This window comes from Ambystoma mexicanum, chromosome 8, assembly GCF_040938575.1.
Source record: "Ambystoma mexicanum isolate Mex_15411 chromosome 8, UKY_AmexF1_1, whole genome shotgun sequence".
Classification (NCBI taxonomy): domain Eukaryota; kingdom Metazoa; phylum Chordata; class Amphibia; order Caudata; family Ambystomatidae; genus Ambystoma; species Ambystoma mexicanum.
Window position 1 is genome coordinate 1,736,944,893 of NC_090929.1, and position 25,275 is coordinate 1,736,970,167.

The 25,275-nt window shown below is 39.5% G+C and overlaps 1 protein-coding gene across 1 annotated transcript in view; it reads left to right on the forward strand.

Annotated features, from left to right (window-relative positions):
* The window catches only part of LOC138473494 (vomeronasal type-2 receptor 116-like), a 342,569-nt gene that overhangs the window by 110,803 nt on the left and 206,491 nt on the right, over positions 1-25,275 (forward strand). Inside the window, exon 5 of the mRNA XM_069612134.1 lies at positions 3,605-3,728. Within this exon, the coding sequence (XP_069468235.1) occupies positions 3,605-3,728 (124 nt within the window). The remainder of the gene's footprint in view (positions 1-3,604; positions 3,729-25,275) is intronic.

Genomic DNA, 25,275 nt, shown 5'->3' on the forward strand with positions numbered 1-25,275 from the left:
AGGGACAGGGCCTCCATGTCCTTGTCCTGTTCTCCTTTTATCATATGTGTTATGTGCAATTTTCTGCCCAAAAGTCCATGTGGGACTCCTGGCAGTGCAGCTCTTCCTCTTTTTGATTGGGGCAACAGACGCTTGGGATACCCTTATGGCACCCATGGGTGGGGGTACAACCCTGTACCCCTAGTGTATGTTTTTGGGCACCTGTGTGTGTCCAACATAGCAGGGTATGTGCTGGTGGCAGCTCCATGCTGAATTTGACAGGTGCTCTGAGTAACCTCCATTTTTGTTATACACAGGCCCTGCTATTGGGATCAGTTGATTCCTGATAGGAGACAAGTTGGCCCGTGCAGCCTCTTGCTTTCTATCGCCTGTTACCTTATTTTCCCAAAGTCCTGGGAAGCCCTGACTCTGTCCCTTCCCCCTGACTGGCTGTTGGGTGGAAGTTCCAAATATGGTATTGTGGGAAAGTCCAGGCCAGACCGGCTGGAGCCTTCCTAGTGACTGTGTGTTGTGAGGTGGGACACCCTTGGGGTGGGACCTGGGTAAATGGAGTGTGTGACCAATATGCACTTCATGTTATGGGTGCCTGGTTTCTGGTATGTAACACAAATACTGAGACAGTCCTGCCCAAAAATTGTATGAATGAAGTGTGGAGTGTTGAATAGCTGGGTGCTTGTCCCAATACACATTCCTTGATGTGGGTGTCTGGAGGGAGGAGAATGGCCTGAATGCACTGTGAGCCTGATTGGCTGCCCGCCTGAATGCCCTTCTGAATGATTGGTTGTCTGAATGTGACCCAGCAGAATGAATGAGAGACCAAACAGTACATCTGGGGACCTCTCACTGATGGAAATTGTTTAGAAGCTGAAGTTGAAACTTCATGCTAATTCTCAAAGCCGATCCGGTAAGAAGAAGGTGAACTGCTGTTTCTCTTCCATGCAATCTGAAAGCTGCCGTGCCTTCAAGGAACTGATCCAAGAGAGGATCTGGCTAGGAGACCTTTTCCCAAGCTATGAGGGAACATTGTGCAGACCGCTAATCTTTGCCAAAGTGCCCTGGAAGCTAGTCTTGGAAAGACTGTAAACCAGAGACAGGGACCGCTGAGGAATCTGAAGTAAAGCACCTGGACATCAAGGCCATCGAAGTCCATTGTCATGGACCAGGGTTTGGAGGACCGCCATAACTGCTGGAAGCCTGTCGAAGCTGTGTTGCCCAGAAGCAGGGACTGCTTGATACCACACCAATGAGGACCGGAGCGGCACTGCTAAACCTTTTGCCTAAAACACTTGAATCAAAGGACTCTCTTGTCCACACCGTCGACTGGTTTGTCCTGCTGGAGAAAGTCGAGGCCACAGACGTGCTGAGCTGAATCCGCCTGTGGGTTTCCCGCCACCTGAAGACCAGAAAAATGCCAACGACCTGATGCCCTTGTTGGGCCAAAGTTCTTCGGTGACTCTTTGCGGCAACAAACTATTGCTGTTGAGGTGCACCGCATGCCTTGTCTTCGCAGGACGTCCACGACCGATCGTCGACGAGCACCGCCCAGACCAAAGCTGCTGCCTCGACCCCACCAAACTTTTCATAGAGGACTCTCAACGCCAAGTTCACCTTCTTTGAGGACTATCGACGATCTGTGGCTCCTGCCTTAAAGGGGGCCACTCAAGAAGGATCTGTCGATGACACATCGAAGAAATCTTCTATACTAGGTACATTGGGGTGGTAGAAACTTTGCAGAAGGAAATAAGACTTTAATAGAGAATATATGGACTGGGCTGGTTGAATTGCATGATTTACAGGGTGTCCAGGTGTGGGGAGCCTCATACAGAACTGTGCCTAGCGTAGGAGCCCAGTATTCTGCCAATTGTCTAACCAACTTGTTTTCCTTTTCAAGTCTAGTGTTGGTTCACTGTTTATTAATGGATTTGTATGCCATATTGAAACTGTCTACAGTTCATGCATTTCAATGGAATCAAAGGAGTAATGGTGCTACCACATAGAGACTGTATATATTTACCAAGTTTGAATTGCCTGAGCACAAAATGTGTTATTGTATGTGTACATAATCAAAGCCGTATTTATATAAAGAACTGTGTTTTCACTAACATAGTGTGTGGACATTCCTTTGAAGGTGCTTGGGGACTACACTGTTCTTAAGAACCAGCCTGCATCACCTCCTGAGAGCTGAAGCCTTGATTGCTCGTCCATAGCTACCCTATCTCCTCTGCCATATAGAGAGCAGGGGTACAGATACCCCACTCAGTCTTTACATCCTCTGTGCTAACAGAGAAATGCATTAGTGCCAAGGAATTACTCAGTACCTGGATGGGATAGATCTTCCCCACCTGACACCAGAGGACTCACGTTCCCTTGATGTGAAGTTCACAGTGGAAGAGGTTGAGCATGCAATTGAGACTTACCAGAAGGGACAGCCTCAGGCACAATTGGCTTGGGTTGTAGGTTTTCCAAAGAACCAGTCGGGCTTCTTCCCTTTGTGATCCACAGTACACAACTTACTGAGGTTCCTCTGTATACTATCGCAAATTTATCTCCCTGGCATGAGCGATTGCAGCAGCGCTGGATGCCGAGCAGGTATTTGACTCAATCTCCGGGAATTATCTTCACACAGTGCTGGACACTCTCCATCTAGGCCAGTACTGCATAGGCTTTGTCAAGTTACTTTACAAAGTCCCATAGCTAGAGTCTCTACCCATGGTCGTCTCTCGCTGCCAATACAGCTGAACAGGGGCACAAGGGAGAGATCGCTGTGTATTACTGCTATTATAATGCATAGCATTTCCATAAGCGAAGGCTGCCGAGCCCCGCACTGCCTATGCCCATTGTTTACCTCATGTAACTCGATGACGTTGGAGCACAACACTGCTCCTGGCAACCGACCACCAATCTGCGGGTTTGGGAGTAAAGACAGCAATAATAATAGTCACCACTTGAAACAAGTGACATCTGTTGGACCGTAGCTCACTTTAAAAAATATAATTCAGAAGAAATCTGGTCTGGGGAGTCTACTTCATATGGAAGGAGCAGGAGAGAGATTGTTAGGCATCCATTGCTCTCTGCACCATGCCATGCTCACTTGCAAAACCTTTGGTGGTCTGTACACAGCTTTTCCACAGTTTAGGAAATATGTCTAGAGACTGCATCAACTAGTGCCTGTGTTGAGCTATGCCCCTATTTATACAATGATGCACTAAGTCCATGCTTGCTTCCCATGCACACAGACAGAGCTCTGTGGATTGAAGAACCCATCATTACTTAACATAACATTCCTTAACTTAATTAAATTGCTAAAGAACAATGGAACATGCATGAACAGTGATTTAAGACACAGTAAAGAACTTGAAAGCTACTGGAGTGAGTGATCAGCCCCCACTTGTTCCATGGAGATGAACGTTATCTATGCACTCAATAGCGACAGCATCTTAACAGGTCTGAAAAAGACTGAAGTGTACATTTCCATTTCCATGATAAATGCTTTACTTAAATGTGTGACTGTCATAATCCCAACCAAGAAGGGTTACAGCAGATCCCGAGCCCTGACCTGACTCTTACGAGTGAATCGTTCTCTATGAATCTCTCTTTCTTGCAGATCCCGCGCTCTGTCTGCAGTGAGAGCTGCCCCCCTGGGTCCCGGAAAGTTCATATGGAGGGGAGTCCCATCTGCTGCTTTGTCTGTGCGCCCTGTGCAGAGGGAGAGTTTTCAAACAGCACCAGTGAGTAAAGCTTGTTCACCTTATGCTTCATATTGGCGTCACCCTATTAACTGTATATCAGGTCTATTTCGCCATATTTCAGGTCTAGTTCCCATATTTAAGATCTATTTCCCACATTTCATGTCTATTTACTGCATTTTAGGTTGATTCCCTTTGTTTCAAGTCTATTTCCCTATATTTCAGGTCTAGTTCCCATATTTAAGTTTTATTTCCCACATTTCATGTCTATTTACTGTGTCTTAGGTCTATTCCCTGTATATCAGGCCTATTTCCCTTTATTTCAGGTCTAGATCCCAAATTTAAGGTTTATTTCCCACATTTCATGTCTGTTTACCATATTCCCACATTTCAAGTGTATTTTCCGTATTTTAGGTCTATTCCCTGTATATTTGGTCTATTTCCCTATCTTTCTGGTCTAGCTCCCATATGTAAGGTCTATTTCCCACATGTCATGTCTATTTACTGCATTTTAGCTCCATTCCCTGTATATCAGGTCTGTTTCCCTATATTTCAGGTCTATTTCCCACATTTCATGTCTGTTACTAGTATCTTAGGTCTATTCCCTGTATATCAGATCTATTTCCCACATTTCATGTCTATGTACCGTATTCCCACTTTTCATGTCTATTTACCGTATTTCAGGCCTAGTTCCCATATTTAAGGTCCATTTCCCACATTTCATGTCTATTTACCGTATTCCCACTTTTCATGTCTATTTACTGTATCTTAGGTCTATCCCCTGTATATCAGGTCTATTTCCCACATTTCATGTCTATTTACCGTATTCCCACTTTTCATGTCTCTTTGCTGTATCTTAGGGCTATTGCCTGCCTATCAGGTCTATTTCCCACATTTCATGTCTATTTACCATATTCCCACTTTTCATGTCTATTTACCGTATTTCAGGCCTAGTTCCCATATTTAAGGTCCATTTCCCACATGTCATGCCTGTTTATGTATCTTAGGTCTATCCCCTGTATATCAGGTCTATTTCCCACATTTCATGTCTATTTACCGTATTCCCACTTTTCATGTCTCTTTGCTGTATCTGAGGGCTATTGCCTGCCTATCAGGTCTATTTCCCACATTTCATGTCTATTTACCATATTCCCACTTTTCATGTCTATTTACCGTATTTCAGGCCTAGTTCCCATATTTAAGGTCCATTTCCCACATGTCATGCCTGTTTACTGTATCTTAGGTCTATCCCCTGTATATCAGGTCTATTTCCCACATTTCATGTCTATTTACCGTATTCCCACTTTTCATGTCTCTTTGCTGTATCTTAGGGCTATTGCCTGCCTATCAGGTCTATTTCCCACATTTCATGTCTATTTACCATATTCCCACTTTTCATGTCTATTTACCGTATTTCAGGCCTAGTTCCCATATTTAAGGTCCATTTCCCACATGTCATGCCTGTTTACTGTATCTTAGGTCTATCCCCTGTATATCAGGTCTATTTCCCACATTTCATGTCTATTTACCGTATTCCCACTTTTCATGTCTCTTTGCTGTATCTTAGGGCTATTGCCTGCCTATCAGGTCTATTTCCCACATTTCATGTCTATTTACCATATTCCCACTTTTCATGTCTATTTACCGTATTTCAGGCCTAGTTCCCATATTTAAGGTCTATTTCCCACATTTCATGTCTATTTACTGTATTCCCACTTTTCATGTCTATTTACTGTCTCTTAGGTCTATTGCCTGCCTATCAGGTCTATTTCCCACTTTTCATGTTTATTTACCGTATTTCAGGTCTAGTTCCCATATTTAAGGTGTATTTCCCACAGTTCATGTTTATTTACCATATCTTAGGTCTTTCCCCTTATTTCACATCTAGGTCCCATATTTCAGCACTAATTCCCGCATTTCAGTCTATTTACTGTATCTTAGCCTGTTCCCTGTATACCAGGTCTATTTCCCTGTATTTCTGGTCTAGTTCCCTGTATTTCAGGTCTCATTTCCATATTTAAGGTCACTTTCCCACATTTCAAGTCTATGTACCGTATCTTAGGTCTATACTTTGTATATCAGGTCCATTTCCCTATATTTCGGGTCTAGTTCCCATATGTAATGTTTATTTCCCACATTTCATGTCTATTCCCTGTATATTAGGCCTATTTCCCTTTATTACAGGACTATGTTAGGGAGAATGCTCCAGAATGGCTTGTTTCCCTTACCAACTGAGTCTGTCAGCAGCTTTGCTGGATATCTAGGATTTATTGTTTTCACCTGGTAAAAGTGTGAGCTATTCTTCCCACTCTTACATGTGTTTTGCTGTGTGTGTTTAACATTTTTGTGTTCATAGACTGTGGAGCTTCACCTACTCCACAGGCATCATCTTTTTACTGTGTGTTACACAGCACCTTCAGTGCAGTGACACAGGGTTGTCTTTTAGACATCCCAACTCAGACTCCATTTTTCTGGGACTGACTACTGTCTCACAGAACACATAAAGTTGCCATTCACTTTATTAGCCTCTGTAAAACCACAGACCGAGTACAAACCATTTCCATGGAGTACTGGAAAGGGTTAATTCTTATCCCTTTTTGACTGTATCTCCAGGAGCATTGTTTCGCTCCCTTTTCATCAAGACTTGGCAGTGGCAGTGGTGTCTACCATATTTATACTACCGCGGTTATCTTATATAACCTTGGTATTGTTTTAGGCTATCTTGGTAGCCTCAAACTTAAATCCGCTAGACCATTTATGTTTTATTACGGTTCCAGCTGGGTTTATTCGCCATTTCTTTTCGTAAAAGATTTTCTCGTGTTTTACTCTACATGCCAAACCAGGTTTGATTCCTTTGTTTATCGTCTTTTCACAGGCTTCTACGCAGAAGCCCTCCTTAGGTGCCTGACTGTCTGGGGGGACAGGATGTGAGTGAGGGGTTTAGGAATCCCTGCACAGGGTCTCCTTGGAGACCTATGTCACACTCTGAAATGATTGCTATGGTCACTGTCCCGGCGGGACAGCTACCCTGCTGTGTGATTGATAGCTATGCTGGATCTACAGACTAAGATGCTCAACATAATTGATCAGGGGAAAGCCGGCTTGCTCATACTCTGGGACCTGAGTGCCTCCTTCGACCTATTAGATCACAACTTGCTTAAGACAGCTCTAAAAAACAGCAAACTACTCAGATGAAGCAATAAGCTGGATCTTGTCTTTCCTACAAAACAGAACATCTAGAGTTCACTGGGGAAATCTATTCTCAATAGAAAAATAAATCACATGTGGTGTTCCACAGGGCACCAGCATGTCCCCACTCCTGTTTAACCTATACTTATACCTTAGGTTTCTCTGTATTGTCCTCGATAACATCAAGACGTTCTTTACAATTACGCTAATGACACTCAGCTGATAATTGAACTAAGTGGACACCATCAAAAGGACAACATAAAACTAAGCCTAGTTTACAAACCAGTAGAGCAATGGATGGACCAAAATTGGATGTGCCTAAACGGCAACAACACAGAGCTTATGGTCTTTGGTTCCAATCTAGGCAGATCTAAGCTCCATCCCGCATACAACACCTTCACCATCGAAAATTCCCGAATTAAGGTCCTAAACAAGGTCAAAACCTTGGGGATGATGCTAGAAACATCCCTGGGATCAGATGCCCAAACCCTCTACTTTAAAAAACTTGCTCTTACCACCTCCGCTTACTGAAAGCCATAAGACCCTACCCATCTGAAGAAAACAGCACCACGGTCGCAAGAGCTACCATCTTATCTCGCCTAGACTATGGCATCGCCTTAATACTATGATCTAACAAAATTTGCTACCACGCCTACCAAGTCGTGCAAAACAATGCAGTGAGAATCATTAAGCAAAAAACTAGGAATCAGCACATCAGCGAAGCCAGGAAGGAATTTCACTGGCTAAAAATTGAAGAGAGAGTCCAATTTAAGTCCCTCACACTCACACACAGATGTATTTTGGTAAAGCTCCTGCATACCTGAAAACTAAAATCATTCCATACAAGACCTCCAGAGAGCTAAAATCAGCCGAACAAGGACTGATTGTGGCAGCTCCTTTCAGACTCAAAACGGGGCGGGTAAATCCTTCCCTTTAACTGTAGCAGGCCTTTGGAACAACCTCCCTGGCCAGATAAGGATGGAAGCCAACTACCAACGCTTTCGTAAACAACTGAAACCCACATCTTTAAGTAATATACAGAACACAACAACCTGACCAGCTAAATATGCAGCTCTAACGTCTTGTGCTATGTGTATTTTGTTTGTCATTTATCTTTCGTGTTCTTGTCTCTGCTCCACGAAGCTCGAGAGCTACCGGCGCAATACAAATAAATAAATAAATAAATAAATAAATAAATAAATAGCCAGGCTGTGTGAATGGGGGGAAAACTGCATTAAAAGCAGGTCTCTGGGTCTGGAAAGGCAGAGTCGCCACTGTAACGAAAGAACCGATGAGGAGCTGACGGAAGAGGACCCCTACCACGATTGAACCGCCCGGTGAAGCCCTGCTGCAGGTCCGAATCCTCGAACTCCAATGACAGAGAAGATCCTCCAGGAATCTTCTTGCCATGAGCTGGTGGGACCAACCAGTTCACCCAAATTGCAAGCCAGGACTCCCTCCTCTGGTCGAATTTGCTGTACAGAGCTCCAGTGGGCCAGATAGCCAGGAAGATCGGACCCTGCTTGGGTTTTAAGGAGCGCACCTTTTATTTGTTGCTTTGCTCTGCTGCTGGTTTCTTCCCTAGGGAGTGCGAGACCCTCCAGTCTTCCTACTTCATGTCAGTCCGACAGTCGCCTCAGGAACCATGAGCCTGCTGGAACTACCAGGAACGTTTGCCTCAGCTACAGCTTCTTCTCCATTTAAAGGTACAGTGCAAATCCAGTTGTGCCTTTCGTTCAGCCGCGGCGAAGGTGTGTGAAACCTTTCACCAATTCAAGGGATTGTCCTTCTCTTCTCTTTGAATTAACTTTTCTGCCAACCAAATTCGTCTGGAACTCTTGGCAAAGACTTAACTACCCTGAACTGTGTGATCTTGAGCAAAAGACATTTGTCCTATTGACTTTTGCCCTAAACCTATTTGATTTGATTCCATCACTTTAGTTCCTCTTTCTAGATTGCCCTGCTTACTTGCCTGTTTGTGCTGCTCAATGTCTGCCTAACTTTGTCTTTCCTTCCCTTTTAAAATTACTAGAATGCCATTTTGCTCCCACTTCATTTTGTGAGCTTAACTTGTCTGGAAACTATTGGGAGTGGTGTGGTGTATTGGTAACGTGATTTTTCAACTGCTTTACTTTGGTGAAATGTTATACAACTGATGTGTAAATAAATGTATATTCTTTTACTCAGAAACTTTGAGTCAGTGTTTGTTTGAATCATAGTAATTGCTGTCCTTTGTGTAACTATTTGTACTGCTCAGTTACTCTTGAGATAAGTCGGCTGCTCAGCCATCGCTACCATTTTACTGTGTAGTACAGGCTTGTACCAAAGGTGAATTTGTACTTGCACTCGTAGTCTTAATTGTGTGTGGTGTTCCCAAAGGGTACTGCATATAATTGTTCCCAACAGACTAGTTCCCATATTGGAGGTATATTTCCCACATTTAATCTCTATTTACCGTACCCTTGGTCTCTTCCCTGTATATCTGGTCTATTTCCCTATTTGTCATTCTTTATTCCCATATTTAAGGTTTATTTCCCACATTTCATGTCTATTTACCATATTACCACATTTCATGACTATTTACCGTATCTCATGTTTATTTCCTCTATATCTGGTCTATTTCCCACATTTCATGTCTATTTACCGTATTCCCACATTTCATGTCTATTTACCATATCTTAGGTCTATTCCCGTTATATCAGGTCTATTTCCATATATTCCACACCTAGTTCCCTTATTTAAGGTCTATTTCCCACATTTCATGTATATTTACTGTATCTTAGGTCTCTTCCCTGTATATCCGGTCTATTTCCCTATTTTACAGGTTTATTTCCCACATTTAATTTCTATTTCCCACATTTCATGTCTATTTACCATATCTTAGGCATGTGCCCTGTATATCTGGTCTATTTCCCTATTTTTCAGGTTTAGTTCCATATTTAAGGTCTATTTCCCACATTCCATGTCTATTTACCATATCCTAGGTCTATTCCCTGTATATCAGGTCTATTTCCCACATTTCATGTCTATTTACCGTAGTCCCATATCTCATGTCTATTTACCATATCTGAGGTCTATTCCCGTTATATCAGGTCTATTTCCATATATTTCACACCTAGTTCCCTTATTTAAGGTCTATTTACTGTTTCTTAGGTCTCTTCCCTGTATATCCGGTCTATTTCCCTATTTTACAGGTTTGGTTCCCACATTTAAGTTCTATTTCCCACGTTTCATGTCAATTTACTGTATTCCCAAATTTCATGTCTATTTACCATATCTTAGGTCTATTCCCTCTATATATGGTCTATTTCCCTAATTTTCAGGTTTAGTTCCCATATTTAAGGTCTATTTCCTACATTTCATGTCTATTTACCATTTCATAGGTCTATTCCTGGTATGTCAGGTCTATTACCCTATATTTCAGGTCTAGTTCCCATATTTAAGAGTATTTACCACATTTCATGTCTATTTACCGTATTCCCACATTTCATGTCTATTTACCATATCTTAGGTCTATTCCCGGTATATCAGGTCTATTTCCATATATTTCAAACCTAGTTCCCTTATTTAAGGTCTATTTCCCACATTTCATGTCTATTTACTGTATCTTAGGTCTATTCCCTGTATATCTGGTCTATTTCCCTATTTTTCAGGTTTAGTTCCCACAATTAAGTTCTATTTCCCACGTTTCATGTCAATTTACTGTATTCCCAAATTTCATGTCTATTTACCACTTCTTAGGTCTATTCCCTGTGTATCTGGTCTATTTCCCTAATTTTCAGGTTTAGTTCCCACATTTAAGGTCTATTTCCTACATTTCATGTCTATTTACCATTTCATAGGTCTATTCCTGGTATGTCAGGTCTATTACCCTATATTGCAGGTCTAGTTCCCATATTTAAGATCTATTTCCTACATTTGATGTCTATTTACCGTATTCCCACATTTCATGTCTATTTACCATATCTTAGGTCTATTCCCGTTATATCAGGTCTATTTCCATATATTTCACACCTAGTTCCCTATTTGGTCTATTGTTATCTGGTCTATTTCCCTAATTTTCCGGTTTAGTTCCCATATTTAAGGTCTATTTCCCACATTTCATGTCTACTTACTATATATTAGGTCTATTCCCTTTATATCAGGTCTATATCCCTGTATTTCAGGTCTAGTACCTATATTTAAGGTATATTTCCCACATTTCATGTCTATTTACTGAATTCCCAAATTTCATGTCTATTTACCATATCTTAGGTCTATTCCCTGTATATCTGGTCTATTTCCCTATTTTTCAGGTTTAGTTCCCATATTTAAGGTCTATTTGCCACATTTCATGTCTATTTACCTAATCTTAGGTCTATTCCTGTTATATCAGGTCTATTTCCATATATTTCACACGTAGTTCCCTTATTTAAGGTCTATTTCCCACATTACATGTCTATTTACCATATCTTAGGTATATTCCCTGTATATCTGGTCTATTTCCCTATTTTTCAGGTTTAGTTCCCATATTTAAGGTCTATTTCCAACATTTTATATCTATTTACAGTTTCATAGGTCTATTCCCTGTATAACTGGTCTATTTTCCTATTTGTCAGGTTTAGTTCCCATATTTAAGGTCTATTTCCCACATTTCATGTCTATTTACCACATTCCCACATTTCATGTCTATTTACCATATTTTAGGTATATTCCCTGTATATCTGGTCTATTTCCCTATTTTTCAGGTTTAGTTCCCATATTTAAGGTCTATTTCCAACATTTTATATCTATTTACCGTTTCATAGGTCTATTCCCTCTATAACTGGTCTATTTCCCTATTTGTCAGGTTTAGTTCCCATATTTAAGGTCTATTTCCCACATTTCATGTCTATTTACCATATGCCCACATTCCATGTCTATTTACCATTTCATAGGTCTATTCCTGGTATATCAGGTCTATTACCCTATATTTCAGGTCTAGTTCCCATATTTAAGATCTATTTCCCACATGTCATGTCTATTTACCATATCTCAGGTCTATTCCTTGTATATCAGGTCTATTTCCCACATTTCATGTCTATTTACTGTATATTAGGTCTATTCCCTTTATATCAGGTATATTTCCCTGTATTTCAGGTCTAGTTCCAATATTTAAGGTATATTTCCCACATTTCATGTCTATTTACCGTATTCCCACATTTCATGTCTATTTACCATATCTTAGGTATATTCCCAGTATACCTGGTCTATTACCCTATTTTTCAGGTTTAGTTGCCACATTTAAGTTCCATTTCCCACATTTCATGTCTATTTACTGTATTCCCAAATTTCATGTCTATTTACCATATCTTAGGTATATTCCCTGTGTATCTGGTCTATTTCCCTAATTTTCAGGTTTAGTTCCCATATTTAAGGTCTACTTCCTACATTTCATGTCTATTTACCATTTCATAGGTCTATTCCTGGTATGTCAGGTCTATTACCCAATATTTCAGGTCTAGTTCCCATATTTAAGATCTATTTCCCACATTTCATGTCTATTTACCGTATTCCCACATATCAAGTCTATTTACCATATCTTAGGTCTATTCCCGTTATATCAGGTCTATTTCCATATATTTCATACCTAGTTCCCTTTTTGGTCTATTGGTATCTGGTCTATTTCCCTAATGTTCAGGTTTAGTTCCCATATTTAAGGTCTATTTCCTACATTTCATGTCTATTTACTATATATTAGGTCTATTCCCTTTATATCAGGTCTATATCCCTGTATTTCAGGTCTAGTGCCTATATTTAAGGTATATTTCCCACATTGCATGTCTATTTACTGCATTCCCAAATTTCATGTCTATTTACCATATCTTAGGTCTATTCCCTGTATATCTGGTCTATTTCGCTATTTTTCAGGCTTAGTTCCCATATTTAAGGTCTATTTCCCACATTCCATGTCTATTTACCATATCTTAGGTCTATTCTGGTTATATTAGGTCTATTTCCCTATATTTCACACGTAGTTCCCTTATTTAAGGTCTATTTCCCACATTACATGTCTATTTACCATATCTTAGGTATATTCCCTGTATATCTGGTCTATTTCCCTATTTTTCAGGTTTAGTTCCCATATTTAAGGTCTATTTCCCACATTTCACGTCTATTTAATGTATCCTAGGTCTATTCCCTGTATATCAGGTCTATTTACCACATTTCATGTCTATTTACCGTATTCCCACATTTCATGTCTATTTACCATATGTTAGGTATATTCCCTGTATATCTGGTCTATTTCCCTATTTGTCAGGTTTAGTTCCCATATTTAAGGTCTATTTCCCACATTTCATGTCTATTTACCATATGCCCACATTCCATGTCTATTTACCATTTCATAGGTCTATTCCTGGTATATCAGGTCTATTACCATATATTTCAGGTCTAGTTCCCATATTTAAGATCTATTTCCCACATGTCATGTCTATTTACCATATCTCAGGTCTATTCCTTGTATATCAGGTCTATTTCCCACATTTCATGTCTATTTACTGTATATTAGGTCTATTCCCTTTATATCAGGTATATTTCCCTGTATTTCAGGTCTAGTTCCAATATTTAAGGTATATTTCCCACATTTCATGTCTATTTACCGTATTCCCACATTTCATGTCTATTTACCATATCTTAGGTATATTCCCAGTATACCTGGTCTATTACCCTATTTTTCAGGTTTAGTTGCCACATTTAAGTTCCATTTCCCACATTTCATGTCTATTTACTGTATTCCCAAATTTCATGTCTATTTACCATATCTTAGGTATATTCCCTGTGTATCTGGTCTATTTCCCTAATTTTCAGGTTTAGTTCCCATATTTAAGGTCTACTTCCTACATTTCATGTCTATTTACCATTTCATAGGTCTATTCCTGGTATGTCAGGTCTATTACCCAATATTTCAGGTCTAGTTCCCATATTTAAGATCTATTTCCCACATTTCATGTCTATTTACCGTATTCCCACATATCAAGTCTATTTACCATATCTTAGGTCTATTCCCGTTATATCAGGTCTATTTCCATATATTTCATACCTAGTTCCCTTTTTGGTCTATTGGTATCTGGTCTATTTCCCTAATGTTCAGGTTTAGTTCCCATATTTAAGGTCTATTTCCTACATTTCATGTCTATTTACTATATATTAGGTCTATTCCCTTTATATCAGGTCTATATCCCTGTATTTCAGGTCTAGTGCCTATATTTAAGGTATATTTCCCACATTGCATGTCTATTTACTGCATTCCCAAATTTCATGTCTATTTACCATATCTTAGGTCTATTCCCTGTATATCTGGTCTATTTCGCTATTTTTCAGGCTTAGTTCCCATATTTAAGGTCTATTTCCCACATTCCATGTCTATTTACCATATCTTAGGTCTATTCCGGTTATATTAGGTCTATTTCCCTATATTTCACACGTAGTTCCCTTATTTAAGGTCTATTTCCCACATTACATGTCTATTTACCATATCTTAGGTATATTCCCTGTATATCTGGTCTATTTCCCTATTTTTCAGGTTTAGTTCCCATATTTAAGGTCTATTTCCCACATTTCACGTCTATTTAATGTATCCTAGGTCTATTCCCTGTATATCAGGTCTATTTACCACATTTCATGTCTATTTACCGTATTCCCACATTTCATGTCTATTTACCATATGTTAGGTATATTCCCTGTATATCTGGTCTATTTCCCTATTTTTCAGGTTTAGTTCCCATATTTAAGGTCTATTTCCCACATTTCACATCTATTTAATGTATCCTAGGTCTATTCCCTGTATATCAGGTCTATTTACCACATTTCATGTCTATTTACCGTATTCCCACATTTCATGTCTATTTACCATATCTTAGGTATATTCCCTGTATATCTGGTCTATTTCCCTATTTTTCAGGTTTAGTTCCCATATTTAAGGTCTATTTCCAACATTTTATATCTATTTACCGTTTCATAGGTCTATTCCCTGTTTAACTGGTCTATTTCCCTATTTGTCAGGTTTAGTTCCCATATTTAAGGTCTATTTCCCACATGTCATGTCTATTTACCATATCTTAGGTCTATTCCCTGTATATCAGTTCTATTTCCCACATCGCATGTCTATTTACTGTGTCTCAGGTATATTCCCTGTATATCAGGTCTATTTCCCTATATTTCAGATCTAGTTCCCATATTTAAGGTCTATTTACCACATTTCATGTCTATTTACCGTATCTCAGGTGAATTCCCTTTATATCAGGTCTATTTCCATATATTTCACGCCTAGTTCCCTTATTTGAAGTTTATTGTCCCACATTTCCTATCTATTTACCATATCTTAGGTATATTCTCTGTTTATCTGGTCTATTTCCCTATTTTTCAGATTTAGGTCCCATATTTAAGTCTATTTCCCACATTTCATGTCTATTTACCATATCTTATGTATATTCCCTGTATAGCTGGTCTATATCCCTATTTTTCAGGTTTATGTCCCATATTTAAGGTCTATTTCCGACATTTCATGTATATTTACTGTATCTTAGGTCTATTCCCTGTATATCTGGCCTATTTCCCTATTTTTCAGGTTTAGTTCCCACATTTAAGTTCTATTTCCCACATGTCATGTCTATTTACTGTATTCCCCAATTTCATGTCTATTTACCATATCTTAGGTCTATTCCCTGTATATGAGGTCTATTTCCCACATTTCATGTCTATTTACTGTATATTAGGTCTATTCCCTTTATATCAGGTCTATTTCCCTGTATTTCAGGTCTAGTTTCTATATTTAAGGTCTATTTCCCAAATTTCATGTCTATTTACCATATCTTAGGTCTATTCCCTGTATATCTGGTCTATTTCCCTATTTTTCAGGTTTAGTTCCCACATTTAAGTTCTATTTCCCACATGTCATGTCTATTTACTGCATTCCCCAATTTCATGTCTATTTACCATATCTTAGGTCTATTCCCTGTGTATCTGGTCTATTTCTCCAATTTTCAGGTTTAGTTCCCATATTTAAGGTCTATTTCCTACATTTCATGTCTACATACCATATCTTAGGTCTGTTCCCTGTATATCAGGTCTATTTCCCTATTTTTCAGGTTTAGTTCCATATTTAAGGTCTATTTCCCACATGTCATGTCTATTTACCATATCTCAGGTCTATTCCTTGTATATCAGGTCTATTTCCCACATTTCATGTCTATTTACTGTATATTAGGTCTATTCCCTTTATATCAGGTATATTTCCCTGTATTTCAGGTCTAGTTCCAATATTTAAGGTATATTTCCCACATTTCATGTCTATTTACCGTATTCCCTCATTTCATGTCTATTTACCATATCTTAGGTATATTCCCAGTATACCTGGTCTATTACCCTATTTTTCAGGTTTAGTTGCCACATTTAAGTTCCATTTCCCACATTTCATGTCTATTTACTGTATTCCCAAATTTCATGTCTATTTACCATATCTTAGGTATATTCCCTGTGTATCTGGTCTATTTCCCTAATTTTCAGGTTTAGTTCCCATATTTAAGGTCTACTTCCTACATTTCATGTCTATTTACCATTTCATAGGTCTATTCCTGGTATGTCAGGTCTATTACCCAATATTTCAGGTCTAGTTCCCATATTTAAGATCTATTTCCCACATTTCATGTCTATTTACCGTATTCCCACATATCAAGTCTATTTACCATATCTTAGGTCTATTCCCGTTATATCAGGTCTATTTCCATATATTTCATACCTAGTTCCCTTTTTGGTCTATTGGTATCTGGTCTATTTCCCTAATGTTCAGGTTTAGTTCCCATATTTAAGGTCTATTTCCTACATTTCATGTCTATTTACTATATATTAGGTCTATTCCCTTTATATCAGGTCTATATCCCTGTATTTCAGGTCTAGTGCCTATATTTAAGGTATATTTCCCACATTGCATGTCTATTTACTGCATTCCCAAATTTCATGTCTATTTACCATATCTTAGGTCTATTCCCTGTATATCTGGTCTATTTCGCTATTTTTCAGGCTTAGTTCCCATATTTAAGGTCTATTTCCCACATTCCATGTCTATTTACCATATCTTAGGTCTATTCCGGTTATATTAGGACTATTTCCCTATATTTCACACGTAGTTCCCTTATTTAAGGTCTATTTCCCACATTACATGTCTATTTACCATATCTTAGGTATATTCCCTGTATATCTGGTCTATTTCCCTATTTTTCAGGTTTAGTTCCCATATTTAAGGTCTATTTCCCACATTTCACGTCTATTTAATGTATCCTAGGTCTATTCCCTGTATATCAGGTCTATTTACCACATTTCATGTCTATTTACCGTATTCCCACATTTCATGTCTATTTACCATATCTTAGGTATATTCCCTGTATATCTGGTCTATTTCCCTATTTTTCAGGTTTAGTTCCCATATTTAAGGTCTATTTCCCACATTTCACATCTATTTAATGTATCCTAGGTCTATTCCCTGTATATCAGGTCTATTTACCACATTTCATGTCTATTTACCGTATTCCCACATTTCATGTCTATTTACCATATCTTAGGTATATTCCCTGTATATCTGGTCTATTTCCCTATTTTTCAGGTTTAGTTCCCATATTTAAGGTCTATTTCCAACATTTTATATCTATTTACCGTTTCATAGGTCTATTCCCTGTTTAACTGGTCTATTTCCCTATTTGTCAGGTTTAGTTCCCATATTTAAGGTCTATTTCCCACATGTCATGTCTATTTACCATATCTTAGGTCTATTCCCTGTATATCAGATCTATTTCCCACATCGCATGTCTATTTACTGTGTCTCAGGTATATTCCCTGTATATCAGGTCTATTTCCCTATATTTCAGATCTAGTTCCCATATTTAAGGTCTATTTACCACATTTCATGTCTATTTACCGTATCTCAGGTGAATTCCCTTTATATCAGGTCTATTTCCATATATTTCACGCCTAGTTCCCTTATTTGAAGTTTATTGTCCCACATTTCCTATCTATTTACCATATCTTAGGTATATTCTCTGTTTATCTGGTCTATTTCCCTATTTTTCAGATTTAGGTCCCATATTTAAGTCTATTTCCCACATTTCATGTCTATTTACCATATCTTATGTATATTCCCTGTATAGCTGGTCTATATCCCTATTTTTCAGGTTTATGTCCCATATTTAAGGTCTATTTCCCACATTTCATGTATATTTACTGTATCTTAGGTCTATTCCCTGTATATCTGGCCTATTTCCCTATTTTTCAGGTTTAGTTCCCACATTTAAGTTCTATTTCCCACATGTCATGTCTATTTACTGTATTCCCCAATTTCATGTCTATTTACCATATCTTAGGTCTATTCCCTGTATATGAGGTCTATTTCCCACATTTCATGTCTATTTACTGTATATTAGGCCTATTCCCTTTATATCAGGTCTATTTCCCTGTATTTCAGGTCTAGTTTCTATATTTAAGGTCTATTTCCCAAATTTCATGTCTATTTACCATATCTTAGGTCTATTCCCTGTATATCTGGTCTATTTCCCTATTTTTCAGGTTTAGTTCCCACATTTAAGTTCTATTTCCCACATGTCATGTCTATTTACTGCATTCCCCAATTTCATGTCTATTTACCATATCTTAGGTCTATTCCCTGTGTATCTGGTCTATTTCTCCAATTTTCAGGTTTAGTTCCCATATTTAAGGTCTATTTCCTACATTTCATGTCTACATACCATATCTTAGGTCTGTTCCCTGTATATCAGGTCTATTTCCCTATTTTTCAGGTTTAGTTCCATATTTAAGGTCTATTTCCTACATTTCATGTCTATTTACCATATCTTAGGTCTATTCCCTGTATATCTGGTCTATTTCCCTATTTTTCAGGTTTAGTTCCCACATTTAAGTTATATTTCCCACATGTCATGTCTATTTACTGTATTCCCCAATTTCATGTCTATTTACCATATCTTAGGTCTGTTCCCTTATATCAGGTCTATTTCCCACATTTCATGTCTATTTACTGTATATTAGGTCTATTCCCTTTATATCAGGTCTATTTCCCTGTATTTCAGGTCTAGTTCCTATATTTAAGGTCTATTTCCCAAATGTCATGTCTATTTACCATATCTTAGGTCTGTTCCCTGTATATCTGGTCTATTTCCGTATTTTTCAGGTTTAGTTCCCACATTTAAGTTCTATTTCCCACATGTCATGTCTATTTACTGTATTCCCCAATTTCATGTCTATTTACCATATCTTAGGTCTATTTCCTGTGTATCTGGTCTGTTTCTCCAATTTTCAGGTTTAGTTCCCATATTTAAGGTCTATTGCCTACATTTCATGTCTACATACCATATCTTAGGTCTGTTCCCTGTATATCAGGTCTATTTCCCACATTTCATGTCTATTTACTGTATATTAGGTCTATTCCCTTTATATCAGGTCTATTTCCCTGTATTTCAGGTCTAGTTCCTATATTTAAGGTCTATTTCCCAAATTTCATGTCTATTTACCATATCTTAGGTCTATTCCCTGTATATCTGGTCTATTTCCCTATTTTTTTTTTTTTTGAAATATCAGTCGAAATATGTCGCAGTATAATGCCGCGACATCAGACTTTTATTACAACCGAGGTTCATCCGAAGATTCATTTCCTTTAGTCCGTTTCTTTATAGACAAAAGTTCGATTGATGAGCTCTCCATTAGGAGCATTCTTCTATGTTCTCTAAATCAAGTGCGTCTATGAAGTTGACTATCGCACAGCAAAGTTTTACAACATTTCCGGCCATTGCCTGCGACCACCAATCACGTGCTTCTGGATCCGCTGGATAAAAGTTGCCTAGGTGTAAGGCTCGTTTTGTTGTGAGCAGCGTGCATTTAGTTATCAAATGTTCGATGGATTCAGGTTCTTGCATGCAGAAGCGGCATCTGTCGTTGTTTACTTTATTTGAATGACGAAGCCACAGTGCTGCTTTTGTGTTGATTGCATTTAACCGAATTCGTAAAAACTGAGCCCGGTGGTGGCGGGAAGGGCAGTTTGTCAAATATTTACATAGAACGCCCAACTTATGTTGTCCAATTGCGGTGTCTAGAGTTGTGACCATCTTACAACGTTGGTCGTAATTCTGGATCCAATGCATTGTGTCGACCTTTTTCTTAACCAATTGCGGTCGCTTTATCAATTCATCAGTGTTTGAATTAGCATGGGCTAGAATGTTTTTCAGACGTTGTTTCCACTCTTCGAGTAATACTGAATTCCCCGGGCCAGGTCTGATGGAAAAGGGCTGATAGGCAGGTGGTTTAGATGGCATAATCATTTTTCTAAAAGCCATCAGAGATTTCCATATTACGCAAGCGTGAAGCGAGTTTATGGAAAGTTCGTATCTTAGTTGGATCATTGAGATGTAGGTTGGTAACTTCAAGACACGTCGCCAAAAAATGGCTTCAAGCTTCTGCCAAAAGACCGCTTCGATGGACCACCCTGCTTCAGATCCATAAGTAATCGCTGGAACGACTTTCTGCAGATAAAATTTCAGGATTGGGGTGAGTGCGAATTTGCCATACGATTTGTCCAGAAGCTGGGCTTGAATTCCAAATTGCACCATTCGGGCTTTCAAGACTGCTTTCCACGGAGTTTCGCAGAGTGAGTTGTTAAAGGATATCCCCAAATATCTAATTGAATCAACCACATCTAGTGGTTTTTTATTTATATACCAGGTGAAAGGGCGTTGATTGTTAGATTTTGGTTTGCCGATGATGATAATTTTGGTCTTGTCGATGTTTATTGACAGATCGTTGGAGTCGAGGTATTCTTTAAGGTTGGACAATTGCCGTTGTAGGCCTATCTGGGTTTTGTCTAGAAGGACTATGTCGTCTGCGTATATTAAATGACCGACTTCGATGTTATTTAAATTTGGAGGAAAGTATCTCACGTTTTTCCGGTGTTCAGGAATGTCGGCAATAAACAGTTTGAATAACTCGGCTGCTAGTGGACAACCTTGTTTCACCCCTGTGTTTGTTGGTATAGGGTTGGAGAGAACACCTTGGTTGTTTAGTCGAATGCTGATTGAGGTGTTTGAGTGTAGCGCTTTTATTGGATCCATCAGATTACTTGGGCAATTCCATTTCTTTAGTTTGGCCCAGAGTTTTGAGCGATTAATGGTGTCAAAGGCACTACGTAGATCGATAAAGGCTACGAACAGTTTGGTTTTGGCCCTTATGCTTTCCAATTTTAAAATTGTCATTAAGAGCAGATTTACTTCCACCCCGACTCCTTTTGTGAATCCGGTCTGCCGGATGTCAGGGATTGAGTTTGTCGTTGACCAGTACGTAAGCTGTAAGCGTAAAAACGATGCAAAAATTTTCCCAATGGTGTCCAACAAGGCTATCGGGCGATAGTTGGATGGGTCTGCCCGATTGCCTTTTTTGTAAATTGGTACTATTATTGCTTCTCGCCAGGATCCAGGAATTGTTGTTGTTGTGGACAGTCTGACAAACAGGATTTCTATCAATTTAGCCCATTCCTCCGCGTTATCTTTTAACATGATGTTAGTTATTAGGTCGGGTCCGGCGGCATTGGAGTTTTTCAGTGCTTGTATTGCAGTTTTTATGTCGGCGGCGGTGACTCGTAGCCCCCAAGAAGTTGAATTTGTCTCTGAAGCATTTTGGTCTTCTTGTTGTGTATTACTGAAAATTTTTGCGTAGTGTTGTGTCCATTGCTCGGGGGCAATTACGTTTATCGTTGTTGGCTGATGTTTGGAGTTCCCAGTGTTTAAGATGGCCCAAGTTTCGCGGGAATTTTTCTGAATTAGCTGTTTCAGTAGCAACTCCGCTTTATCTTGTTCAATTATGATTTTTTGTGATTTAAGCCAGGAACGATACGATCGTCGTCGATTTTGGATATCTTGAATTATAGAGCTTCTATTGTCGGTGGTCTTAATCAGTTTCTTTAGCTTCCTCACGTCTCGTCGCATTTCTCTTTTTGCTGACGTTATTGTCATGGATGAGACGTGTTTGTGTAGATGACCCATAGTTACATTGGAAGTACGTGTAGTAACAAAGTCGGAGAGTAAGGGAATATACTCAATCAACGAGTCGTCTTTGTTGACAAAATTCTGTCTTATTTCCTGGAGGTTCCTTCTATTTATTCTGAGACGGTTGCCACCTGCCGTCACTGAAATCGGAATTTCATAGTAACGAGTGTCCAATGACCATTCCAGCTGACAAGTAAGTCGCAAAAGGTTGTGATCGCTCGTTGACATAGGCAAGATTGTTAGAGACAGGTTTTTTTCAAATAGATTATGTGAGGCCCAGAAATAGTCAATGATTGAGTGGGTCTTGTTGTTTGACCACGTTTGACTTGGCGGTTGGTCTCCTATGACGTTCCCATTAACCATTAAACAGTTCCTTGTGCGAAGGGCACGGCTCCATAAAATGCCACGGGTAGGGATGTCTTTGTCTAGAGCAGGCTTGTAGCTCTGTGTTTCACGCTCGTATTTAAACCAAGCACAATTTAGGTCTCCTGCACAAATGATTGAGAGATTCCTATATTTCAATATTGCCTCATCGAGGATGTGGAGCATAGAACTAAGAAAAAGCTTGGTACTGATTTTATGTGGATTCCAGTAACTATTTAAAATGAGCAGATGTGACCTGGCGTCAACAGATTGGTGATTTGATTGTAATAGGACGCCTTGTATAAAGGGATTTGGAGCGAATGAAGTCTTAGGTTGCCACCATGTATTAATTTTAATCATCATTAATAGACCAGAAGAGGGGCGGCCTTTTGGTCCTTTGACAGCGGGATTTAATAGGGTCGTAAAGCCATCTCTCATTGGGGGTTCACTTAACCAAGTTTCTTGGAGGCAAATGATAAATGCCTTGTCTAGGTTGACATCAAACCGATTGAATAGGTGAGACGACCCCCTGGTATTCCAAGAGAGAATTTCACGTGTGCATTCTATTGCACGAGCTGATGGCTAATTCCGGTCTGTTGTGCTGTGCGTCATGTTGTTCTTCAGGATCCGATTTGTCTCAGATCTTTGAAATTCTACTCGTGATGGTTTCTGTTTGTGCTCCATGTGTCTTTGTTCACGATGACAGGGAGCAGAATACTGCGGACTGGTTTTCTGATTGTTTGTGCCCAGGTTTTGCGGTTCAATTGAGACGTCAAAGCCATAGCTCAGTAGATCATTTGCCGCTTGCAGAATAGTGTTCCGTACTAAGGCAGATGGAATATGCAAAAGCACTTGATCACAACGTCGTTCCGTTGCGTATTCTACAATTCTTATGTCTGCTGACACAATCGTTCGTAGTGATGGAATGCAAGTGAGTAGTTTCATCACGTTCTTCCTGTTCATGTTCACATCGTGATCGTCGTGATGAAGATTTTGCAATCTGAGTTTGCAAGGAATTAAGCCGGCACTAGAACCCAGTGAAGTAGATGCCTGAGAACGATAATGGACTGGCCTGTTCCCATGCGAGTTTGTGTGTTTTGGATTCAAATGGGATAACTTTTGTTCCTTATTTGGCCTCGTTCTTATTGGATTTTTGTCGATGTTCGTAGATCGATTGGGATCGTTCGCGGTCGTTGGTGAGTGAGTTGAATGTAAAGTTTCTTGAGCAAAATCTGGAGCCAAGTCTTGGTGGTCGATTGACAAGTCCTCAGAGTATGTAGATAAGTCACAGATGTCGATTGTAGAGCTGGGAGAATCGTTTGTAACGATTACTGAATCAGAGTCCGTTCTTTGACGTTTTTTCGGATGGGCTTCTGGGGCATCAAGCTTCTTTACCTGTTTTGTTTGTTTTTTCCTAGTGTCTGAGTCATTTTGGTTAACTGCTTTGGCTTGGTTAAATAGTCCGGGGGTGGGGACCTTTGGCAAATTTCTAATCAGGTTTCGAGAGCTCAGAGATGATGTGCGTTTTTTGACTCCTGGTCTTGGTATTGTCTGGCGTGAGTTCTGAGCTTGGCGTTTGATGTGCTTTACAGCGTTAAAGTCTTTTACTTCTATTTGTTTTGAAGGACCTTGAAAGATGCCAAAGGAGGCCACAGATTTCATTGCCGGAGGCTGAGATGAAAGGCTGTTTGTTGGGAGATTTTTTGAATGGTCGCAGTCGGAAGCTTCCTGAATTAAAGGAGATTTGTTTAAGCTGGTCGCAGATGCTTGTTGTGAAGCAGAGATCACTGAGTTGGATGTTTTTTCAAATGAGGTTGAAGTTTGATTCGCTATTGTCTGAATTATTGTCTTTGTTGTGGCCTGCAAGGAAGCGTCCTGCATTATAATTCTTTGGGATTCAGGGTTTCGCGTGGGCGTTGAGTCTGTAGTTTGGTGCTCAGTTTTGGAGTAGATTTCGGTTGAGAAATGTCGCATCCATTTCACCGCCTCAAGAAGGCCGTCGGACAAGGAGTCGTTTTGGCAATGATGACGGGCAGCAAGGTCGCTTAAGCGTTCTTGCCAGCGCATTGTCTTTTCGGCTTCCTGAGTCAGCTGTTCCTGTAGAAAGTTTGTTACAGTCTCAAAACTATCCATCTTTTCCTTTAATGAAATGATAAGTGTGGACTGGTCCTTGTAAGTATCTAGCAAAGATTCGTACATTTTTAAAAAAGGCAAGAGTGCTGTTGATGATGCGGCTAGTACGTTGTTATAAATCTGCATTGCTGCTGCTGATGAAAGACTCGGTTTGGGGCCTGCTCCAGTCTGTTCACCTAGATTAGACTGGTTACTATTTATGGAGTCTGAATGAGAGTCTGGTATTGATGTTGCATCACCAGTTACATTTGCCGGAACTGCTTTTGGGGCAGGTTGAATGTTTGAAGACAAATTCTTGTTTTTTGTTGGATGCACGGATGATGTGTTTTGATGTTGTGATTGGGCATAATGCTTCGTATGCCGTAACGCGTGATTAAGTTTGCCGTCAATCACGCATTTGGGATGCATTGGCAGCCCAAGATGGAGGGTTTGTCGCGTCGATTCACTAGTGTGAGGCATCCCTGCTGAGTTTTGCGCATCACCGTTTTTCTTGTGGGACCAATCGATGTTATTTCTTTGGTCTCCTTGCTCTGTTAGAGTTCTAAGGGAGGTCCTTTTTGATGGTGTAATGTCCTTTTCATTGAAGGAATTTGGCTTTGTGTAGACAAAGACGGTACGTGTGGGAACTTTATCAAGCATTTCGGCAGCTTGATGTTTGACCGCGCTTTGAGCTTTAATGTGCTTCAAGTTTGATTTTAAGGAGCTCACGGCCAAAGTGGTTTCGTCATGCTCAATGGTTGCAGTTGCAATTAAATTTGATGCAATAGCATTTTTGGCTTCAGAATAACTTGTTGAGGCAAGATCCTCGTTTTCTTGTGAGGCTTCCAAAAGCTCGACATCCGTTAAGTCAA